The sequence below is a fragment of the Notamacropus eugenii genome, chromosome 1, assembly GCF_028372415.1.
Source record: "Notamacropus eugenii isolate mMacEug1 chromosome 1, mMacEug1.pri_v2, whole genome shotgun sequence".
NCBI lineage: Eukaryota > Metazoa > Chordata > Mammalia > Diprotodontia > Macropodidae > Notamacropus > Notamacropus eugenii.
The window spans coordinates 616132404-616152404 of NC_092872.1; the positions used below are offsets into that span (position 1 = coordinate 616132404).

General features: G+C 37.9%; 1 protein-coding gene across 6 annotated transcripts in view; it reads right to left on the reverse strand.

The window, feature by feature from the left end:
• Positions 1 to 20001, reverse strand: part of PSD3 (pleckstrin and Sec7 domain containing 3) — a 617602-nt gene that overhangs the window by 263361 nt on the left and 334240 nt on the right. For all 6 annotated transcript variants that reach the window (XM_072634977.1, XM_072634978.1, XM_072634979.1 and 3 more), the window contains 2 exons: positions 16453 to 16565; positions 14243 to 14301 (listed from right to left, as the gene is read on the reverse strand). In XM_072634977.1, coding sequence (XP_072491078.1) covers positions 14243 to 14301; positions 16453 to 16565 — 172 coding nt within the window. The remainder of the gene's footprint in view (positions 1 to 14242; positions 14302 to 16452; positions 16566 to 20001) is intronic.

Genomic DNA, 20001 nt, shown 5'->3' on the forward strand with positions numbered 1-20001 from the left:
GTTCCCTGGAAATCAATGCTGCATTTCCAATCAAATCTGAAATGCTAATGAATCTATGGATCATTGCCTCTGAAATCAGAAAAAAAAGGCTTCAAAAAACCTAAAAAAGATAATTAACACAAAAAGTGGAAAATCAATGCAAAAATATACACTTAGAATTCAGTTTGAAAAGCATAAAATCTAGTCATGCCCAAGATTCATCAATCTGGATACCATCCTTAACATGTCAAGATACTGGCCCAACAAACATAAAAATACTAGGACGTAGTTAATATTCCCAAACACATTTAAGATGGTTTTCCAAGTTTCATTTTTCAGATGTACTTTGTTTCATCAGTGAAACACAGTGAGTGCTGTGTGTCTGTGTTGTATGTATATACACAAACACAGGCATACATACATCTTTTTTCTTTAATTTGACTCTTTTGGAAATAGTGAGAATATTGGTTTTTGAAGCCTATTCTGACACTTACTATCTTATATGACTTTGACCTAATTTTACTAAGGTGCCTTAGTGCCTCAGTTTCTCTCATCTGTAAAATGCAAATAATAAAAACTACCATACCATGCACCTTGTCATGTGTTTTCCTTAATTTAATTCTTTGGAGATTATCATCTGAGGAACACTGATGTTATGTTAAAGATAAAAGTTTCAGGGAGCAGCCTGGTATCACTGAGAGAGAACTATACTGTACTAATTTGGAGACAGGGATTATGATGACTGCAAGGAACAATTTGGATCCCTTCAATACAGTAGCGCCAATGGCAGCTCCAGGGATTGAGGAGGAGCCCAACCAGGTCCCTTCCATCACTGACAAGTGATGTATCTGGGAAGAGGACAGCAGTGCAGTCATCTGGTTCTGGCTTCATGAAGGTGAAACAAAGCATTGCCCTAACTGTGGAACCCATTACCAGCTGGTACCCCACCAGCTGAGCCACTGAGCCCATGGATTGGTTCACTTGAAATGTGTTGTAATGCTTTCTTCCTTCCAACAAAAGACTAGCTATTTCCCTGACTCTCCCATTAAAAAAAAAAAAAATCTGGTCTACTTTATTCCTTCAATTAATTTCTGAGCACAACTCATTGCCTATATTATTAATAATACTAATAGTAACAGCATTCACATAGTTTTACACCTTGCAAAGCACTTGGAGTACATTAACTCACTTGATTCTCACAAGAAGTAGTTGTTAATATCATCCTCATTTTATAAATGAGAAAACAAAGGTGGACAGAAGCTAATTGGATTTGCCTGAGATCACAGAGCTAGTGTCTAAAGCAGGATTTGAACTCAGGTCTTCTTAACTCTTAAGTCCAGTTGTTTATCCTCTATTTCATCTAGTATTAATGTTCTACAATTCAGTGAGACATCTACCTAGCTACATTTTATAGTCTGGACAATAAGGCTTTCTTCACCCATTTGGTTTTTCTTTTGGTATTATTGTATTTGTGTGATCTCTTTGGAGTGGTCATGGATTTCCCTGAGCAGACAACAATACGCGGGGACCTGATGCACTTGGCATACCATCATCTAGTAAAAGGAATAACTGGGGGATTCACCAATCCCATTTTCATTTGACAGAGTTCAACGTAGTGGGTAGAGTATTTGACCTGAATCCTCAGAGAGATGATTGTTCAGATTATACTTCTGACACTTACAAATCCTGGGAACAGGATCAAGTCCATTATTTAATATATATTACTTGTGTGTGTGCTCATTCTTCACTGCCGAAGACGACCATGCCATCAGAGAAATGATGACATGACTTGCGCTTAACTTTGCTTTGAGTGAGGGAGGGCTGTGCAACGTATTACTTAACCCACAGGTGGAACTAGTGGATAGACAGCTGAGCCTGGAGTCAGGACAACTCATCTTCGTGAGTTCAAATCTGACCTCAGACATTTACTAACTAACTTGGGCAAGTCAATTAACCCTATTTATCTGTTTCCTCCTTTATAAAATGAGCTGGAGAAGGAAACAGCAAACTACTCCAGTATTTTTGCCAAGAAAACCCCAAATGGGATCATGAAGAGTTGGACATGACTGAAATGACTGAACAACGAACAACTAAACCCCTATGAACCTCCGCTTCCTTACCTGTAAAATAAAAGTAAGACCTATAATAGCTACCTCACAGGGCTAGCATGGGGCTAAAATGAGAATGTATGTAAGACACTCTACATAATTCAAAACAGTATATGAAAGTGATGGTGATTGTGATTAGGACTCTGAGCAGGACATTTTCTATGACAGTGCCAAGAGGACCTGAGTTCAAATCCCAATCTATTATTTACTATCTGTGTGACCCTGGGCAAGTGAGCCTCAATTTCTTCATCTGTAAAATGACTCAATGGCCCTTTAAGGTCCCTTTAAGTTCTAAAAAAATCTATGATCCTATGATAGGATTCAGTTTACTCCCATTATCAACAATGATTTATGTATAAAAAATGGCATAAAAGGTATCATCCTGGAAAAGTGTAATCATAAAAGAAGGTGGGTCAATTCCTACATCACCATCAAAGACCAGTCTGCACAGTCCGAGTGCTGCTGGGGTAACCACAGACTGTCAAAAGACCTGGAATGTGGCCTCCAGCACAACTAGATCTTTCACAGAGAATAACCAGGAGGATATGGGGAAAACTCTAACAGGATTGACTGCTGTCTGTATTACTGGAGGGACCATTCAAAATAAGGAGATCAAACTTTTACAGATATGCTCAAGTAATACCTCACTTGCCTACCTTTCCTAGCATCTCTCCCTTTTCGTCTCTACCTCCTAGCATGTCTGGCTTTTGTCAAATCTCAGCTGTGGTCTGACTTCCTGAATGAAGCCTTTTCCAATCCTCTTTAATCTTAAGGCCTTTCCTCAGGAATTTTTCTCAATTTGTCCTGTATCTATCTTGTCCGTACATAGCTGTTTACATGTTGTCTCCCCCATGAGACTGGGAGATCCTTGAGAACTGGGATCATCTTTTTACCTTTCTTTGTATCTTCAATTCTTAATAAAAAGCCTGGCACAAAACAGGCACTTATTGACTCTCTGTGTGAGAAAGGGACTTCATCAATTGTAAACAGTGGCATAAAATGGGCACTGCTGTTACCATTTTCATATCTTAATGTGAATACTAAATACCCATAACTTTTACAGTATATAAAGAAAGCATAAGAAGTAACATAACATGGATAGAGAGATGACCTCACTCAGGAAGACCAAATCCTCTAACTCCCAGTGTCCCAGGCATCTCTCTAAAGTGGTTAAGTTTCAGAGCAGAGCTGTAATAATATGGGAAGCTACCTCAATGGGAGCACCCAAGTTAGAAGGAGAGAGAGACCATACTGTAGAAATGAGAGGTGCTGTAATGAGGAATCAAGGAGGTGAAAAGTTAGGCATCAACTGGAATACCAGAGTACCAAAATGGTCACTTTGGGGATGCATGACATCTGCAGTAACACAGATGCTGCAAATCATGACTCTGCCTTGGCACTTCCAGATGTTCCCTTGGAAAGTCTAAAGAACCGATTTCCAGAAACATTATTTTCAACCTCAGAAATACAATCTGGGTCCTCTCTCCAAATCTGGTGAATAGTGGGGAAAAAAGAATGAGCGCCATTTAGCAACCACATGTGTCACACTGGCTCCCCATCACCTCCAGGATTAAATAAATATAAAGTCCTCTATTTGGTCTTCAAAGCCCTTCATAACCTAGCTCCCTGACCTTACCTTTCCAGTCTTCTCACACCTCCCTCCCCGCTCCACACTATATATCCTTTGATCCAATGACACTGGCCTCCTTGCTGTTTCTTGGGAAAAAAAAACAGACTCCATCTCTTGACTCTGAGCATTTTTACCAGCTGTCTCTCCTGAAAATAATGCTCTTCCTCCTCATCTCTATCTCACTGGCTTCCTTTAAGTCTCAGCTAAATTCCCAACTTTTATAAGAAATTTTTCCCACACCATCTTAATTCTTGTGCAATTCCTTCTGCTCATTATTTTCCACATATTTTATACCCAGCTAGGTTGTACACATTCGTTTGCATGTTGTCTCCCTCATCAGACTATGAGTTCCTCTAGGGCAGGGACCATCTTTTCCCTCTTCTCGTAGGTCCAGCATTTAGGATAGTACCTGGCACATAGGAGTCACTTAACAAATGCTTAATGACCAATTTCTAACCTTAGCAATGCCCCAAAATATGATCAGACTAGGAAAGAAAAAGTCATCCTGGAAGAAATTATTCTAAAAATTTCTTTTTCCCCCCTCTGTCTATCTGAATTTCTGGTTATAGCAGATGATTAATTCATTGTTCCTGACAATGAAAATGTGTATGTGGATACGTGTGTGGAGGAAGAGGAAGAAAACCAGTTGGCTTACTTTAATAGAACTCTCTTGAACCTGCTACCAATAATTGCTAGCTTTAAATAATTAATCTCTCAGACTGATGATGAAGAAGGCTACCAGCCACCCCCCAACAGAGAGATGATGGATGAAATATGCAAAAGAATGCAAACATTTGGAAGCAAGGTCAATATGAGAATACTTGACTATGCCCATTTGTAACAAAGGTTTGGTTTTTATTTTTCTTGTTTTCCTCTCAGCTAAAGAAAGGAAGCAATCAGGAGGGGAAAAATATTTAATAATTTTTCATTATTTAACTTAAAATAGAGAAAAAAGATAATTTATCTTTCTTACAGTTCCAAAAGATAGCTAATCTATCTCTCTCCTTTGCAACAGAGAAGAGTTAAGCAAAGAAAAAGGAGGGAATAATTATTAATTCATTGCCTTTAAATTTGGCACTATTAACACAAAATCACAGATTGAGAGCTAGGAGGAACCTGGGAGGCAATCTCACTTACCCACAGTTGTGTGAGGGTGGGATCTGAGGGGTATTCAGAACCCTTCCCTTCCCCGTCCCCCAAATATCCCTCTACCCAGGCGCAAGTGTCTGAAATTCCAGGGTTAATGGTTAATCCTTTTTCCTACTATTTCCTTCTTTTAAAATGCAGTTATTCCTGGAAAGATAACTCATGACAATAATTCACACCATAGGGCTAATTACTGTTACAGCTATGCTTTCCCTTCAGCTGAAGGATAAATGGTCTAAAAACACTGAGTGCGTGGTTTTGAGTAGGGCTACACAGGGAAGACGCTAAAATGTATGAAAAGGGTATATACTGAAAAGGAGGAGAGAAACTGCAAAGACACACTGAGATAAATTCATTTCAAACAATTATCCTGTGTACACTAAACACTGGTTTCTCACTCTGCAGTATCTTTTCTTCAGAAGAGATGATCAAGGACCTTACTGAGGATATGCATGGGGTAGGGTTGGGGTTTCCAGATATGGAACAAGAATGATAGACAACTGATACCTTTTAACTTTAAGAGAGGAAAAGAACAGAAGAAATTCTCAAAAACATTGCAAAATACTCTAGGAATCCTTTATGGGAAACCATAGACAAGAGTCCCACAGGAGTAGAAGACAGGGCTACCTATTTAATACTGATAATAATAAAGAACAATAACAACCAACATTTATATAGCGACTTAAGGTTTGCAGAGAACTTGAGAACTATTATCTGATTTTATTCCCACTCTGGGAGGTAAGTAATATTATTATCTCTACTTTTCAAATGAGGAAACTGAGTCAGAGATCCAATGACTTCCCCAGGGTGACACATCTAGTAAGTGTCTGAGACCATATCTGAACTCAGCTCTTCCTGACTCCAGGTCCAACTGAACAGAACTATTCAATGGACCACCTAGCTGTCTCTAGAATTTGTACTGGTAGAGGATGGCTAAGGAATTCATGGATCCTTCAAAGTTCTTATTATTACCCACCCACCCCCATCCTAGGCCTCTGCCTTCATCAGATCTCGGGATAAATATCAATGGATTAAGATAAAGAAGGGTTACAAAATGTCATTGCTATCATCCCACAATTAACCTGGCTAGAACCCACTACTAATAATGGATAACCTAATCCATTCTCATTCAGTTGTGAAAACATCCTTTCTAGAACCCAAAGGGCTCCCATCATCTCCAGGGAAAACCTGGTTACATTAATGCATACTAAAAATACAAGCATATCCCATCCCTGACCACTCCACCTTTCCTCTAAGGCATCACCATACATGTTAAAAAACCAACCCATCTAAGGGAAATTCTTTCAATGAGAGATCATTGCTAAAATCAGGTTTACAGGAAGAAAGAGCAAGCCTTCCCTTTTTTCTTCTTCTCTCTGTCTACAATGATGCTGGGCTATCCTCAGTGGCACAGCTCCTTTAAGCGGAGGGCTAGCTGGCAACTGAATCTTTGGAATGTTTTCAAACTGATCAGGATGAAAGTCTAATTGTGAAGGATGAACACCCTTTTTTGCAGAAGTGCTCTTTCCTAAATCCCAATTAATTATGTACCAGTCAGATTGCTGGAGGGGAACGGGGAGAGGGAAAAGCAGAGTCATGGTGAAAACTCTAACTGCTTCTACTTGTAAAGAAGCCAGAATGTGGGAAAGGGACTGAATGTAGCTCCCATTTGCAAAGGAAAGGGCCAGCCAGTCAGTCCGTGAATCATGGTGCCAAGTACTATGCTGAGGAAGCCGCAAAGTTCTCCACCATTTTAAGTAGACTCCCCAAGTAGTGGTGAACTTCTGGGTCACATACAGGAGGGGCAGCAGGGACAGGCTAAGATGGGCAACCCAGAGAGAACGCCAACACTGATGAGATCGCAGATCCTTTTAAATAAATCTCAATGCTAGTAGTCTAAAAACAAAAAAAAACAACAAAGTTATGAATTCATACCTGCTTAATCCTGCTTCTTTTCATACTCTTCCTACTATATCCTTAGGTTTCCTCCTTCTACTGGGCATTAAAATATGCTAATCTTGTTCTGAAACCTCATGATATCTAGAGAGGCAGGAGACCTGGGTTCAGTTTCTGTCTCTGACATAATTAGCTATGAGACTCTGAGCAAGTCACTTACTTGATCATTAAATTAAATTTAATCATTAAAACATAAGAACTTGAAAAGGGCAGCAATTGCCTTTGACCTTTCTCTGTATTATCCCTCAGCAATCAGCACAGTACCTAGTACACGTATTATCTCTATTTGCCCTAAACAATTCCAATAGGTTATAGGGTAGGCCATTTGAACTGCTAGAAGTTCCACACCTTGAATTCCCCATATCATTGAACTCATAATTGTGCCACCAAAATTCTTATGTATGTCTTATAGGTCACTTGGGAAATAATCCTAGCCCAGGGGTGGGGAACCTGTCACCTCAAGACCACATGTGGTAAGGCCTCAGGTTCCCCACTCCCATACCTAGCCATAACCTATCCACTCCAGGATTCAAACTCAGGTCTTCTGACTCAGAATTCGAGTGAACTGTCCTAATAATGGCTGCCTAAGTTCAAAAGGGAAATAACCAAGGAGCATCTAGGGTTTTAGCTATTGTTACAGGTCAAATCATCTTACTGACATCATTGATCACAAAATATCAATATAATGAAAAGTCACCAAACAGCTTTGTGGCCTACTTATTTTAAGTAATACACAACAGAATAAAATTTCCAGTACAGAAAAATAATTTTAATAGTCTCTGGAGTCTGTTGTAATGGGAGAATAACTTAGGTATGTAAAGATTTTACTTGACAGTCTTTATCTTTCTTTTTTGAGAGGTATGGGCATAAAGTAATTTTTCCCTACTTTAAAGGCAAAACCTATATGAGTAACTATCAAATCTGTACACAGATTATAGAATCACAGAATTGTAAAGCTGAATGAGACCTGGGAAATCATTTCTTCCAACTTCATTTTACACATGAGAAAATAAAGATCAGTAAAGGTCTAATGCTTTGCATAAGATCACAGATCTGATTACTGGCAGAGCTAGCGCAGGAGTCATCCTTGGGTCACTTGCCACCCAATCTCATATTCTTATACTATATAAGATTTGTCTCTACACATTAGAGTTCAGATTCTTATAAAAAGGCTGCCTTCTGGATATTACAAAGCCTTACTACCTTCTAGTAACAATAATATCAATGCCCACTTACACAGAGCTCTCTAAACTTTAAAAAATGCTTTATCACCACCACCTTGTGAGGAAGTTAATTCAAGTATTATTACCATTTTATAAATAAGGAAACTGAGGTTTTAGGAGGTTAAATAACTTGTCTGTGGTCACCTAAACAATATGTCAGGAAAGAATTTGAATCCAGTTCTCCTGATGTGGCTTTCCAGTATACCACGTTACCTCTCAATGACATAAGGCATCGATTTCTCTCCGAGTTCTCATCCATGGTGGACTTCTTTAGATCATCTGTAATGCTTTTGTTTGCATAATGAATTCTTTTCTCAAGGCCATCAAAAAAAGTAACTATTGGTTTATTTCCCCCCAAAATTAAAACTTTTGGCAAATCTTCTCATGTATTACATTGACTAACCCTGTGACTTATTAGCTCCAAATACCCCTGGAAAGTTTTCATTTGTCTGTTTCAGTAAAAATTCTATGCCAAATGAGTCCTCACTTCTAGGCCAAAGCTTTTCCTCAGTACAGGCATACCTTGTCTAATATCTTTAATCAATTACACATACATACATGGATAAAAAAATATTACAGGAAGCATCTCATTATCAGGAAATAACCAGGGGATATGGGGTGGCAGAGCAGATTTCCCTGGGTAAATAGCACTGCCCTGAGTGATTGGTACCAGGCAAGATAAATCCATGCCAGTCACTGGCAGAGGAAGAACCCTCATGTCTTCCCTCCACTGAAGAAGGACAAAATCTGGGCCAGGTAGGAGTGGTACCAGAGACAGAAGCAGAAAACTAATTTGTCTAAGTAGACATTCAGGCTGGGAGGTCAATGCTGGATCAAGAAGCAAGCTAAAAAGGCATGCAAGGAAGACAAGTACCTCATGCAGCCTGCCTCCCATCAGTCTTGGGAGGAGCGTTTCTTTTCTATCACAACGCTGACATGACAGCACAGTCATGAGTTAGAAGCACGATGCCTTCTTGACTCCTAAGCCTAAGGTCCAGATAAGTGCTAAGACCAGGCTAAACAGAACGGAATTCCTCAGGGTGAAGACTGAAAGAGAGCATCGGGCAGGCCCTGGCATAAGGCTCAGCAGAACCAAGCAAAATTGCACCAACCTGGATAGGGATTCATGAAAAAGGATTGGCCAATTTTATGAAAACCAAATCAGTACGAAAAAGAAAAAAAATGTATACCATTAAGGTAGAGACAAACAACAAGTCTATTTATTATATTATTAAAATTACATTAGCTGAAGCAACAGTTACAGGGGTCATGCCTGTATCAAAATGGATGTGGAAATTCTTAGCAACTCATTAACTTCTGAATAGCACCATATTCCAAATTAGACAGTAATTAATAAATAGAAGGCCTATAAGCCACTAGGAAGGGGAAGACAGAAGCATCTTTTGACATAGATCATCTCTACCAAGGAGCTAAACCTACCAACCAGAGACTGGAAAGCTATATATTGGAGTTTATGAAGGAGGAGAGATGAAAGGGAGAGAGAAATAATCGTAATACTGCATGACCATTAAGATAGGATGACATGCCATCTACCCACCTAAGTACTCCAGCGCCGAGCACTCAACAAATGAGAAAAAGATTAGTGCATTTTCCTACCTTTAGCATTTATGTGACATCAATCTTGACTTCCCAAGTTCTTTTATATGTATTTCAGCACCTTTTTAGTAAATGTTTCCTTCCAGCAGCATGGTTAAGTGGGAAAGGTACTCAATGGAAGTCAAGAGACCTGGGATCTACTCATAGCTCTATCTCAAACTCATTGTGTGACATTTGAAAAGACCCTTAAATCTGAGTAGATATAGTCAAACCTAATTAATTTAGCCTCCCTTAATATAAAATGTATAGTAATTTAGACAGGGGATAGGTTCAAATTTACCTGAGCACTAACACTGAAAAAATAAAAATAAAGGCTACTGAAAGAAAAATGCCTACCACCATCTTGCCAAAATTCTTAAGGGAATATCTTTTGTCTCAGATCAGGTATGTTTCAATAAATTATTTTTAGGCACAAACATTTGCAGCATTGATGCAAATGACAACTCAAGCTCAGCAAGTCCTGAAGGACCTCTAAAATGCTTTGATAGCAAAATTAAAATTATATCCACAATTTATAATTATATGATTACATTTCATCAAAAATATGATATAAACGAGACTAAATCCAAAGAAGAAATAATAGCCACACCTACCCATAGGAAGATTCAAGTTTCTTCCAATGTCAGAGGTATCACTTTTTAAATCACTAATCTAAGTAAACTTATTTAAATTACCTTCATCATACAGTTGTAAAACTGAAGCAGGGAGATGAAGCTATTCGTGGTCACACACAAAAAACAGAAAGAGCTTAGAAGAGAGCCCAAGTCTCCATTTTTTTCATTAATGTAAGGAGTTTCCCCAACCCATGATGGCTTCTAAAAGTGCAATGGAACCCTTTGTACTAAGGCTGGGGACCTTTTGGCTTGCTACCTAGACAGGTTGTGGCCAACTTTTATTCTAAGTACCCATAATACTCTATGGGAGATGATTTTACTTCAAAATGCATATATATTCAAATGCATGCATGATCACATCCCAGGGCATGAAAACTCTTGATTAGTCTTGTTACTGGAGGGTTCAAATGTATCAATACAAAATCCATACACAGTTTATAAAGGCCAGTAGACCTAATGGTCTCATAAAATCATTCCTGACAGGAACAGAAATCCATATAAAATCTCTGCAAATAGCAGGCAAGTGAAAGTATTCTTCCCAGGCCACCTTCATAGCAACCTTTTAAGAAAATTCTGTGTCAGCACCTTTTGGAAAGGCCACTCTTTTTAGAACGCTTCTATGATATTATAGTGAGGAAGGTAAGGACAATGGTTTAGTAATTTAATGTCTGAGAGGGTCATGGCAATGCATCCAAGAGGTAAGGAAGAGGAAAAATGTGCAATGAAAAGAGGGGCAGGCAGAAACAATTCACTCATTGTCATCCTTCTGACTTGACTTCACAAGGTGGTCATGCTCATTAAGTCGGAGCAGGTCACTCTAACTCGAAATCAGGCAATCATAATCAATGCAGGAGAAACTACATCCAGAATGAAAGACAAAAAACTTACCACCTAGAAGGAAAATTCATAAAAATCAAAAGAGATGGATCCAGAGAAGAGGAGTAAGAAAAATATATTTCAATATGGTTAGTTGTTACAGCATCTATGGTATACTCTAAACTCTAAGAAACATGCATAGTATTAACTGTTCTAACAAAATTTCACAACAAAGAATCCTTTAAGTATTACTTTAAGTATCCCATTTTCTTTTAAATTGCTAAAGGAAAGGGGGGAGGGAAGGGGAGTAAGGGAGGAATTAGGGAAAAATAGAATATTTTTTGAAAAATTGCTAAGTCTATGATAAGATAAAATAATTCATAAGGTGATCTCAGAGACTACAATTTATATTAATTAATAAATTCAATTAACTAATTAATTAGCTGACTTAAACCTTTCTCTCCTAAACCAGTAACTTTGGGCATTTGTTTCTATCTACGATAATAGATAGTCATGGAAAAGCTCCAATTTGCTTCAGCAATCCCTTCCAAACCATTTTAACTTAGCTGCACAAAAACAGTAACACAGTCCATGCGCCCAGAAAACCTAGAAATCAGAAAAAATAATCTCTCTAAAATAATCAAAAGTGGACTAAAAAAAAAAGTTAGGTCTTAGCCAATCTAGGGTTCTGATCATGGTTTCTTGGGGCAGATTCTGAGAAGGTTATCATGTTCTCAATATTACAACTCTCAAAAGGTTAGAAATGTAACCCACCAATATTCCTACTTGTCCTTAATAGCATATCATAGATCTATTGTCCATCCATGACTCCTTTCTAAAAATTTATATTGCCAGTCTCATCCACCCCAGAGTAAAAAATATTCCCAACATTTAGGACCTGCTTTATAGCAGAGGGCTCCCTCTAGTGATGCATCATCGCTCCCTCCCCCATATCCCCATGATTCATTTCCCCAGACGTGAGGGGAGGGAAAGGGGGCTGTTTTTTGAGGGAGGGGTTCATCGTAGCACATAGGTCGTGTTTGTCTGTCTTCTTATCATCTTAATAATTTGTGTGATCCTTCTCTGAATCCTACAGCTCTCTGCGAGGCCTTAAGAGGCAGCACCACATTTTTACACAATCAAAGAATATTAATTTGTCTTGTGTGCCTAGCATTTGGCAGGCCTTTTGTGTCATGGCAGTACATGAAAACTATTGAGTTAAATTAACTAACCAGCACTATACTAATTCTGATTATTTTGAACTACAGGTCAAATTCCAAATTCCAGCATACTAAACAGTAAGGGAAGAAAACAATTCTTTAGTTACCAGAATTGCCTCTACTACATTAAATATTGCCCCAAATAAATATGTATGTAGAAATATGTAAAAATCATTTTGCACATATATACATATGTGTGTATACATACTTTGCATACTTAATAATATATAGCGTGCATGTGAACTGCACTAAGACTTCAGAGATACTGTATGAGCGTGTATACATATATATGTGTAAATGTATCTATGTTTGTGTGCGGGGAGGTGACATGCACATATACTGGGTGTGCCAAAAGTCTTAGTGCGGTTTAAATCTGTGCTTTATGTATACATGCATGCATATATATCTGTATATACACACACATAGGTATAGGGATATCCCATTCCTATATGTATGTTGACATATATGTGTATATATATATATATGGCATGTGTGCATATATCCTGTCTCTCTATATATATTCATATATATGTATGTTTATAATGTATATATACTGTATGTATAATGTGTGTGTGTGTATATATATATATATATACTGTGCATATACTGTGTGCATATGTATCATTCATCTTGTGTACACACACATATATAGTCTCCCCTTTCACATATTATATAATTTATTAAAATCAGTTTAAAAACTCCATTTTTCTACTTTATAAGGCTGCTTTAATTCTAAATTCAATGTATCCCTCATCTAACAAGAGCAATCTGAAATTTTACCAATGTAAGCCAGTTTAGGTAAGTCAGTAAAAAAGGCAAACCAAGATGAAATTCATAGGTCTTCTCATCCAAGCTGATACAAATCATTCATTTGAAAGTAAAGATTTAATAATGATACAGTTAACCTTCTCAGATTTGACTGTCAATTTTCATCCTATTAGTAAGAAATAGCTAAAGGAAAAAGTGCTCAGGTTTTGCCATCTAGTGGAGAATGGTGATAGGGAATGAATTTTATATTAAAATTTTCTGCTTGGTTGGGTAAAGTTTTGAGGGGTTTTGGGGATGGAGGGAGGCAGCATGGAGTAGTGGATAGAAAACTGATCTTAGGACCAAGAAGAACTTAGTTCAAATCCCAGTTCTAACACATACTCCTTTCCTGCCCAAGGACAGGTCACTTCAAGTGCCCCAGGGCAATTCTAAAGACTAGGAAAGATACATAATACTGGTCACTATTAGCAGAGTGAGGGAGTACTTCAGGAGCCCTCTCTCCCTCCTTCTCCTCCTCCCCCCACACCCCCAAATAATGAAATCACAGTCATGGACAAAAACATAATAAAAATTAATAATAACAAAAACAACTACATTATTACCCCGCCTTCCAGTTCTGGTACATAAAGCAAAATGTCACAAGCTTATTTCTAGGGTTCTGCATTCATTGAGCTAACGGGCATGAAATAATGATTTCAGTGTCTCTCACTCCTAAATATAAGCTCTACCCTAAAGGGAAAACTATATTGATATAAACCAAAAATAACTATGCAAAATGGCAATATTAAAAGATTATACTTATAATTAAAGTTATGTTGACTTTCCCTCGATTCAAATAAAAGCATTAAATGTTTCATTGTCACCGTTCTTTTCTTCGCTGCTGTTTTCTAATCCTTTCTGAGAACATATTACATGGCACACTCAGATTTATACAAGCTAGACATATCAATATCATGCTTTTCCTTTTATAGCAAAGTAGCAGCAAATGTAAACACATCTTTTCTTATGGCATGTATGTAGATACTAAACACACACACACACACACACACACACACACACACACAAATAGGCGACATATACTGCCAGACTTACTTGATCCCACATGTAAGCTAACAAAACAATATGTTCTCTAATAGAAAGCTAAATCTCACAGCCCTGTACTTACGTGGCCATGTAGATCAGTGTTGAGGAGCATGATAGCACAGGTCAGGCAATGTACTCCATCTGAACAAAGAGACAGAAACACAAATGACTGACCCAGACAGACTAAGGTCACTCTTGCCTCATTCACCAGTATGAAAAGTACTGCATGACAGCTTCCTAGGGCAAGCTATTGAGCAAGGAACAGTCTGCTCCTTTGATCTTCTTAGATGGAACCCCTCAAACACCCTCACATTTAAGACATACCAAAGACTGCAATGAATCTAAGCCCATTTCTTTCACTGGACTCTTTTCCCCCTATTCCATTGATATTTTTCCATTTTATTGACATAGGGAACAAAATTTGAACAATAGTAAATGTTATTAAAGAATTTTAATTCTTTCCCTTTTATTGACATAAGGAACAAAATTTAAACGACAGTAAATGTTATTAAAGAAAGTCAAGACTTTAATGCCTCTCATTTTTCCACTAAACCAGATGCCTGGTTAAAGTGACAGACATGAAAAGCTTTCCCTTAATCAGGACTGAAAGAATACATCCAGTTTTCAAACCTGTGGGTTATCTTCTAAAATGTACCAAATCTGAAGGAAAAATAAACAAAAAATTAAATTTGGAAATTAAAACTATAAATTTCCTTTATTTCCATTATGCTATTTCTATGGAAATTTGATTACTGCCTCTTTTTTTCCTAGGGGACAGGAAGATGGAGGAGGCAGATTTCATTGATAGAGAGAATTTCCTCCAATGAGGTGAATCAGCACCTCCTCTGAAACTAACAGTTGTAAGACAGTTTTCTGGAGGAGGTGAGAGGGTAATTGATGTGTCCAGAGTCACACGGTCACTATGCATCAGAGGCAGGATAAACTCATGCTCCCTGACTCCCAGGCCAGCTTTCTATCAACCATGCCATGATACTTCTTTTGTTTCTTCCTAGGAAAAAAATGAAAGGAAGCAGACAAAGCTCTTCACTCCCATAGAGGGAGTGTAATACTCTCCTCCTTCTGCCAATCACTCAGCTAAGTTCAGGATACAAGTCTAGTACGAAGGAAAGTAAATCATCTCTTTAATTCAGATTATGTGGTGGAAAGGCCAGTCTGAATCAAATAATACAGAAAAGAAAAGTGATCAAAAATTTACTCTCAGCAATCCTGGGGCTACAGAGACTTGGGTGAAAATAGATTGCTAAAAACCCAACAATTTCATTTTACTGAATGTTTTCTACTTCTTTCTCTATCAAGTTCTTTAAGAATGCCATTAACAAAAGAACAGCAACAGTATCCTTTCCTTTTCCATTTCTCATTCTACAGTGGGGTGATGCAGACAAGTAAGCCCAAAGATAGACAAAAAAAGGGAGAAAAAAAAGATGTCAGAAAAAAATTGAAAAATCATCCTGCAAAGTAAATAGCTCCAGTCTTTGTTTTTTGTTAATATTAAACTATACTTATTCTAGTTAACAGGTAATTACTAGTCTTCTATACTGATTAAAAAGAAAAAAAACTATTTGACATATATAGCACACTTTAATTGGTCCAGAAACTGTTCATTGTAAACAAAATTCCCTAAACTCAAGTCAGGGGGATACTGACTTTACTTCTTAAAAACTATGCTTTCTGGTGGGAACTGAACTAAGATATTAGAAAAGAGTCGTTTTCATAGGATGGGTCAACATGCCACTGTGAGGCATCTGAAATCTAGTAACTGGAAGTAATGACCATCGACAGCCTCCCAGATTACTTTCCACCTATTCTAGATCTCTCTTGTAATTTTGTAAATGCTTCCACCCCATTAGAATGTAGGAAAGGGAAGAGCTTACCCAACTCTGCTTAACAAACACTTGCTGACTGACAGTCCTATTTAGACATCTTCAAAAGCTAAGTCTACGCTACTGCAAAGGAAGGTAATTCTTCATTCTTCACTGGGTTTCACTTCTCCCTGAAACTCCATTTTAAGTAAAGTACCCAAGCCAACCGTGTTCACACCTCATTTCTTGCCATCTCTCCTTTCAAAATCTCTTGGGTTTTCATCCTCTCTTTATGGGAAGTCTTCCCCTGCCAAAAATTGAGCTCCTGGACATCAGGAACTATCTCTTTCTTTTCGCTTAAATTTGTATTCCCACATTGGGCACAGTGCCTGGTATCCAGTAACTGCTTCATAAATGCACACTAATTCAACTTTAAAGTTCAGAAATGTACAGACATGCTGAGCAAAATTACCTGATGACAAAATGGTGTCTGGATTACAATGAAAGTATCTGTTGGAAAAGTGGACTAAAACTCTCTCTCGTTCTTGGGTTTCTCCCATAAGGGAAAATGCCTTAAAGAAACACCTAAAGGAAGTTTTGAGAAAAGAAAAAATTAAAATAACGTATCTTTCTCATTAGGTTTTGCAATTAATATTGTTTTGACATAAAGACAAGGGACTAATCATAGCTACTTAAAAGGAAAGTAACAATAAGAAAAACAGCATGTAAATAGTTCTTTAAGGTTTGCAAAGGGCAAACACCTGACATATTACATTTTACTTATTACTTCATATGATCCTCACAACAGCCCTGTAAGTGTTATCATTATCCCCATTTTATAGAGAAGAAAACTGAGGCTAAACGAGATTAAATGAATTGTTGTTATTTGTTGATGTTTGGTCATTTCAGTCATGTCTGACTCTTCGTGACCCATTTGGAGTTTTCTTGGCAAAGATACTGGAACAGTTAGCCATTTCCTTCTCTAGCTCATTTTACAGATAAGGAAACTGAGGCAAACGGGGTGAACTGACTTGCCCAATGTCACACAGTTAATAAGTGTCTGAGATCACATCTGAACTCGGTTCTTTCTGACTCCAAGCCCAGAACTCCATCTAGCTGCCCCCAAAATTGTACTGACTAGGAACTGAACCCAAGTCTTCTTTGTGGGAGGCAAAAATTGTACCACTTAAACCACCAATGCCATCACATAGCTAGTAAGTAGCTAAGGAAGGATTTGAATTCATGTCTTCCTGATTACAATTCCAGCGCTCTATCCACTTGGTGCCATAACTAGCAACTTACTCAGTGTAAGTTGTGTGAGCATATCCTGAAATTTGGGCAGCTAGGTTGTGTAGTAGATAGAGCACTGAGCTTGGAATCAGGAAGATTTATTCTCGTGAGTTCAAATCTGGCCTGTCACTTACTAGCCGTGTCACCCTGGGCAAGTCATTTAACCCGGCTTGCCTCAGTTTCCCCATCTGTAAAATGATCTGAAGAATGAAATGGCAAACCACTCCAGCATCTTTGCCAAGAAAACCCCCAAAGAGGGTCACAAAGAGTCAGACATGCCTGAACAACAACAATAATCCTGAAAATTAGAAAGCAACAGTCTAATTGTTTTAAACCCACAAAAGGGGATAAGAACAGAAAAATCCCATTGAAAATGCTCCATTTACTACTACAATAACTGGGAGGTGGGGGGGGGGGCAAGAATTAACATGTACTAGAAAGATTGAATAACAATAAGTAAAATAAATTCTGGGACAACAAACATGGTGGTGGAATCATTTAAAAAATCTAGATGTCCCTATTTGTCATTCATCGATTACTGTCATAAATTCTGCTGTCTTTTCCTTCCCTTAAAAAAAAGTATCAAACTGAGAAAAATTCTTTTCCCCTAATTCTTTTTTTTCCACTTATTATCACTACACCTAAGTCATCATTAAAACTGTCCAACCTGAGGACAAGCTTCTAGAGCCCTTCACAACCTGGTCTCAACCCATCTTTCTAGCCTTACTATATATGCACTACTCATCTTCCCACTATCTAAACCTCTCTGTTCCTTACACATGTTCTTCCTTTCTTCTAAATGACCACACACTTGACATCCCCCATATCTAGAATGAATTTCCTCCAAGGGAATTCAAGGTACAGCTCAAGTCTGGCCAACTACACTAGGCCTTTCATGATCACCTAAACAGCTAATGTCCTCCCTCCCAAACTTCCTTGTACTTACCCATTCTGTATTTATTCTTTTTATATCTATTTTGAATCTACTTATGTATGTCTATGATGTCTCTCCCTTAAAATGTAAGCTACTTAAAGTCTAATTTATTCAGAAGTAGGGATTATATATAGAATAGACATCATCCTGATTGAATATTGTATCTGTATCCCCAGCACCTACCACAGTGTCTGAGCAGAAAGTTATTAGGGATTGACTGTAAACATTTGTTTCTTTGTTTTTAATTGAATATAATTTCTTGGAAGCAAACTTCTTTGAATAGTTCCTAAAGAACGATTAATTCACAAAGTCAAACCCATCCCCGTCCCACTGGCAATGACTTCTCAATACAATAGGGCAGCAAAGGGGCTGTCTGCTTCATGTATTACACACAGATGCGGATGTGACCCAGAAAGTAAGAGAGTGAGAGTGAGTGAGTGAGTGAGTGAGTGAGTGAGTGAGTGAGAGAGAGAGAGAGAGAGTGAGTGAGAGAGAGAATGAGTGTGAGTGTGAGTGTGTGTGTGTGTGTGTGTATGTGTGCCTTTTAAATTGGAAACTTGCTATTTCACAGAATCTTATGGTTAACACTTTTGTAAATGTTCACCTCCTTCTTCCTTCTAAAATCAGTCATTATTATGTAAATCATGATTTTTGCCTGAAGGGGTCTTAGAAAACTTTAATTTCCCCAAGTCACTACCAAAATAAAAAGGCCCACCATCCTCTGAAGAGACAGTTTCCTTTAAAACATCTATATATCCCTGGAACTCTCCTGCATCATCACTAGATGGCAGTTATGCCTCGATTGTGTTTACATTAAGTGGAAATTGAAGAACTCAGTCTGGGAAAAGTGCCTGTGTATACGTGTATTACATATATCTGTGTGTGTATATGTATATATATTTCTGTGTATGTGTATGTGTGTATATGCATACCAACATAAATACATAACATATAAACAAATAACGATAAATAAAAAAACAAACGCATACTTAAAGGCTGGAAAAAATGATGGTGGGACCATTTCTAAAATCTAGATGTCCTTGTCATTTCTGTCATTTATCTACTACTGTCAGAAATTTGTTATCCTTTCTTTACCTAAAAAAGGGGGGGGGGGGGCGTTATGCAGAGAGTTCTTTTCTCCCAACTGTTTTCTATGCATTATCACTACACCTAAATCATCATAAAATTCTACAACCTGCGGATGGACCCCTGCATATCCGTATACACATACACATGTGCGTGTGTTTTTACAACTGTCTTTAGAAGCCATAAAAATGTGAAAGCAATCTAGTCTTAACACATTTTCTAAGCTAAGTTCTTCTGCTCAAGAGTTGTTTTATTAACACGTACACACAGAAAATATCTGCAGTATTACACTTAGAGAAAGGGGTCCACAAAACAAACTTCTAGGGATCCCAAATCTCACCTTTTTCTTTTGCTACCTAGTGTAACTCTTAAATTGGGATACAGACTAAGTCTTACATACAGAAGATTAGATCCATGATACCACACATCACCTCTCATTTTCTATGACTTCATTTCTATAGTACAACTCTCAGGTTGTTCAGTCATTTTTTCAGCTGTGTCTGACTTTTTGTGATCCTTTTCATGGGATTTTCTTGGCAAAGATACTAGAGTAGTTTGCCATTTCCTTCTCCAGCTCATTTTACAGATAAGGAAACTGAGGCAAACAGGGTGAAGTGACTTGCCCAGGGCCACACACCAAGTAAGTGGCTGAGGCCGGATTTGAACTCATGAAGATGAATCTTCCTTTTTCCAAGCACTGTTTCCTCTAGC